This window comes from Propithecus coquereli, unplaced genomic scaffold (assembly GCF_000956105.1).
Source record: "Propithecus coquereli isolate 6110/MARCELLA unplaced genomic scaffold, Pcoq_1.0 Scaffold1, whole genome shotgun sequence".
Classification (NCBI taxonomy): Eukaryota; Metazoa; Chordata; class Mammalia; order Primates; family Indriidae; genus Propithecus; species Propithecus coquereli.
Window position 1 is genome coordinate 2333382 of NW_012133857.1, and position 5058 is coordinate 2338439.

General features: G+C 50.9%; 1 protein-coding gene across 2 annotated transcripts in view; it reads left to right on the forward strand.

The window, feature by feature from the left end:
- The first annotated feature begins 1542 nt into the window (after positions 1–1542).
- Positions 1543–5058, forward strand: part of XYLB (xylulokinase homolog (H. influenzae)) — a 44780-nt gene continuing 41264 nt past the window's right edge. The window contains exons 1-2 of one of the 2 annotated variants that reach the window (XM_012638809.1): positions 1543–1561; positions 3099–3181. Coding sequence is in view for 1 of the 2 variants with exons in the window: in XM_012638800.1 (XP_012494254.1) it covers positions 1788–1844; positions 3099–3181 (140 nt within the window). In the remaining variant the exon portion in view is untranslated. Of the gene's footprint in view, positions 1562–1689; positions 1845–3098; positions 3182–5058 lie in introns of those variants that run through there. The other variant, XM_012638800.1, reaches the window with a different exon arrangement.

Genomic DNA, 5058 nt, shown 5'->3' on the forward strand with positions numbered 1-5058 from the left:
CATCCACAGGGAGGACAACTTGAGAGGCAGTGACAACTTGGAATGACGAGATCTGTCTTCATTCCTTGAAAACAGATCAGATCAGCAGTCTCCTTAGATAGGCAAATGCGCTCTCAGCCTTCCATTCTTCCCTGTGGCCACAGTTACATCAAAAGAGAGGAAGACTCACCAGGCTGGGATGGGTGCCACAGCCCATTGGGAAAGCGCCCCGGAACAAGACAAGCCTTCCTGTGAGGCAGCTCGGGAAAGCCAGCAGACTTGGTCTTCAGGAAACATTCATATATTGCCATAGGCCTTCTCACAAGGCTGCCCACTGAAATCACTCCATCATCATTGTTTTATTTAGTGGTTAAACGTGGATTTTGTACTCAAACTTCATGGCTTTGGGCTTAGCTCTGCCACTGATTTGGGGACCTTGGGCCACGTTAATTAACTTCTTTATGGCTCAGTTTATCATTCTACAAAGTGAGTATGATAATTTACACAAAGTTCAAAGTGAATCCATATTGGTAGACATCAGAATAGTGATTACCTTGGGGGCTATTGACTGGGAAGAGTCATCAAGGAAACTTCTGGAGTGGTGGAAATGTTCTATGTCTTGGTCCCAGTGGTGTTTATATGGGTGTATAGATACATTTTTAAAATCCATCAAGCACTTAAGATTAGTGTACTATATAAATTTTACTGTATTTTACACCTTAATTTAAAAGTTTTTAAAAATAGAGATAATAGTGCCTACCTCCCAGCATCATTGTGAGGACTAAATGTACTCAGCAGGTTACATAATTGCTCCTGACCTGGTAGCCAGTATTTGGCTATTGTCACAGGTGGTGATTGTGTCCCCGGTAATCTGTGAACAACTTGGAAGACAGGCACTTTGGCACCTTATTGTTCTAGCAGTGAGGAAGATCCCATTTGGGCTCCTAGCAGTTCAAGTTCAGCAAAGGGAGAGACAGGTAATCAGACCATTGCAAGTGTGTGAGAAGGCTCTGGAGAGCTGGTATGCTCCTAGCAGGAGCCTCTCACATAGGTGGCTGTTGGGGAGGGCTTCTGGGCAGAAGTCAGCCCTAGGGACAACAAGGATGCAGCCAGGTGGGGTGAGGGGAGGAGAAGGTGCCCTCAGCTCCGTGAATACCAGCTGGCCACAGGAACGAATGAGCCCCTGCATGCGGGCATCAGGACCTCTGATTTTAAATACAGGCGTGGGCTGTGACACACTAGGGAGCCACTCAGATTTGCTGGATCTGGACAGGGCCTGTCAGAGCCCAGTGCCTCCAAACCCCCCTGGCACTGTGACCTGTGACCCCTAAATCACCATCCCGGAGTGGACAGCTGCTCCAGGACCCAAGAACCAGCCACGGAGGACTCCAGGCCCAGGGCCACCAGAGGGACAGGCAAGGACAAGCCGGCTTACAGTTGAAACTTCCGGCCCAGGTGTCCTCCGAGGGAAGCCAAGCCGCGTCAGAGCAAGGCCGTTGCAGAGACCCGGTGAGGGCGCGGAGGCGCGGAGCGGTGGGCTGCGGAGGGAAGCCGGCTGCGCGGGGAAGCATTTACTGCACAGGTGAGAAGGCAGAGGCCCAGGCGATGCCGGCGGCTGTCCCCGCTCCGGTCCCCCAGCAGGCGGCGCCAGAGCGCAAGGCCGCCTCGTGACTCGGGTCCGGAGTCCGGCCGGGCGGAGCGAGGGCGGGCCCCTGCGTCTCTGGGCGTTGGGCGCGGCGACAGACACGCCGCGGGACGGACAGACGGACAGACGGACGGACGGACGCGCAGCCTGACCCTCCAGGGCCATGGCTGAGCACGCCGCCCGCCGCTGCTGCCTGGGCTGGGACTTCAGCACGCAGCAGGTACCATCGCGGGGCCGCGGGGTGGGGCGGCTTCCTCCGCGCCGCCGGGCGGGCTGCCACCCGCGCCGGGAACCCTGGGCCCAGCCGCGGGCGCGCCTCCGCTCAGGCTTCCCCGGGCTCCGGGTGCGTCTCTTGGCGATGCCCTGCTAGTGCCCCCCGCCCACAAGATGCTACCTCCACCCGCCTGGACCCCGGCCCTTCCGGAAACGGCAGGCGTCCCCGAGCAGGACCCCGGGTGCCCAGAGGAGTCGGAGGACTCGGCGGGTTCGTGCACTGTCATGAGCACTGAGTGACAGGGACCCGAAGGAGCTCAGCTACTGTAAAGCAGGGAAACAGACAGACGTGTAGCGGGGGAACAGGTAGACGTGTGCACATGCATCACCGGTGACCTGGAACCAAATAACTGCCTGAAACATTGTTTTCAAAAGTGAAATGGGTACAGTGTGCAAATGGACTTCGCCCTTCCCTGTGACCTACCTTGGTTGGCACCAGCGTGCCCTGGTCTGCAGGCACAGGACTGCTGGCCAGAGGAGGTCTGCCACCCCCAGGGCCCCCGCAGACAGGGCGAGCAGAATCAAAATTTGCCTTCAAACTGGGCATAGGGTGGCCAGAGGCTCCTTCTTAAAAGTACTTGGGAAATATACACAGCTGAAGCCAAACCCCTCTCCTCAAATGGGTCAAGGGAGACAGGTACCCGAGGGGAAAGTCCTGTGGGCGTCGGGACGAGTGGAGTTGCCTTGCTAGACCTGCTTCCCCAACTGTCCAGGAAAGGAGTTATGCTCCTGAGCTTGGAGATCTGCTTCAGTGGGATATTGTGTCTCTGGGCGGTGATCATGGTCTTTGGGGACATTGCCTGGTGTCTCAGACCCCAGCAGACAGGCACCCCAGAGACATCTCCAAACCTTGCTTCCCATTCTTTCCCCTCTGGGACTTTCTCAGGCCCCCTTGTCAGATGCAGGAGCTAGCATATCTCATCTGTGAACATCGACCTCTAGAGGGGCTTGGTTTTGGCTGTTTGGGGAGAACAGATTCCTTGAGATAGGTGGGTCTTTCTACTCAGCCTGTTTCTTTATTTTCATAAATTTTTGAGTATACCCCCAGATAAAGCCTCTGTTGCTACGATTACCATGACACATCCCTGCCTTGGAGGAGATCTCTAGCTGAGCCACTGCTAGGGCTTCACCTGGTGATGTCAGTACCCCTGGACGAGTATAGAAGCTGAGAAAAATTCTATTTTTTTAAAATGCCTTCCAGGTGAAAGTTGTTGCTGTTGATGCAAAGCTGAATGTCTTTTATGAAGACAGTGTGCATTTTGACAGAGACCTTCCAGAATTTGGGTATGTACCTTGCGTGCATGTGTGTTTGTGGGGAGGTGGTGGTTTGGGGATCCTCCCACAACCTTTTACATTCACGGACTGCACTGTTTTGGCCTCACCAAATTACAGGAGTGGTGGTTGTGGTAGAACTCTCAGCATCTTTTTTCTATACCTGAAGTGCTGTCTCCCCTGTTCCTTCCCAAGTGCATTCATGCATTCATTCATACGTGCAGTAAGTATCAGTTAAGACCACTTAGTGCCAAGCTGGGCCCTGGGATTGATGGTGTACCAAAAAGAGAAATGGTCCTTGCTCTCCCAGAGCTTCCCATTGAGTAGGGAGGCTAATATCAACCAAAGAATATCAAAGAGTATTTGGTTATAAACTCCAAGAAGGCCTCTGAAAGAAAGGAACTTACTTCTCCAGGTGCCACCCACACTTGGGTGGAGGAGTCCAGGAGGGTCCCTAAGGAAGTAGTGCTTACGCTGAGATCTGAGTGAGTGAAGTTAGCCAGGTGATGGAAGAGCATTCCAGGCAGAAGGAACAGTGTGTGCAAAGACCCTGTGTCAAGAAAGAGCACAGTTCATTGATGGAATGAAAGATAGCCAATGTTTCTTGAGCGCAGAAAGGAGAGAAAGCTGGGCAGAGCCCTATAGGCCAAGGTACAGAGTTTTTTTTTGTTCTAAAAGCCGTGGTCAGCCACTACAGAGCCATAAGGGGTAGGGGTGAGGTGTGATTGTGTTTGTGTTTTGAAAAGATCTCTCTGGGTGCAGCGGGAGAGTAGATGAGGGGTGGCCAGAGTGGAGAGACCACTGAGGAGGTTTTTATAGGTCATGTAGACAAGAAATGGTGAGTGTGAGACAATGAGAGAGCTGGGTAGTGAAATGACAGGTCCTCGTGCAGAATCGAATGTGAGGTGTGAGAGTGAGGTTTCTAGCTGGCCTTTAGGATGGATGGTCAGCTGTGGGAAAGGATGGCTATTGAAGAGAAACATCTTAAGCTCAGCTGTTGTATTAGTCTGCTAGGGCAGCCATAACAAAACACCACAGACTGCGTGGCTTAACACATTGATTGCCACACAGAAAAATCAAAAACTCTTCCACGGGGTCACAGTGTTTTATTACAAAAATAGAGTAAAAACTTCGAGTGTAATTTAAAGGTAAACATAAGTAGAGAAATGAAATTTATTGACTTCTATTCATTTAATCCACATTTTTAGAATTAAATTGTCAATATTAAATGTAACAATAAGAATATCAACAAGTAAGATTTTGCATATGCTTCATGCAGCCCCAGGGTCAAAACTAGAGTGAGTTGAATACAATTCTCATGGCAGTTAATGTGTTAAACAGCAGACATTCATTTTCTCACAGTTCCAGAGGCTGGAAGTCCAGGGTCAAAGTGCTGGGAGGATTGTTTTCCTCTGAGGCCTCTCTCCAGGGCTTGCAGACGGCCCTTCTCTTGCTGCCTCTGCACATGGTGGATGCTCTGCGCAGAAGTTCTCAGTGTCTGTATGTCTGTGTCCCACTCTCCTCTTTTTATAAGGACATCAGTCATACTGGATTAGGGCTCACCCTAATGACTTCATTTGAACTTAATTACCTTTTTAAAAGCACTATTTCCAAAAACAGTGACATTCTGAGGTCCTGGGTTTCAGGATTTCAGCATATGAATTTTGGGGATACACAATTCAGTCCACAACAGCTGTGGACTTGTTGATTTTGAGGTAGCTCTGTGAGGTCCTATTAGAATTGTCCTTTCCCATCTGTGTTAGACGTACTTCCTCTTTGAAGCCTTCCCTGCTGGCCCTTGTGCACCTCTTATGACCTGTCACATCTTTTTTTATTTATTTATTTATTTTATTTTTTTTGAGACAGAGTCTCACTCTGTTGCCCAGGCT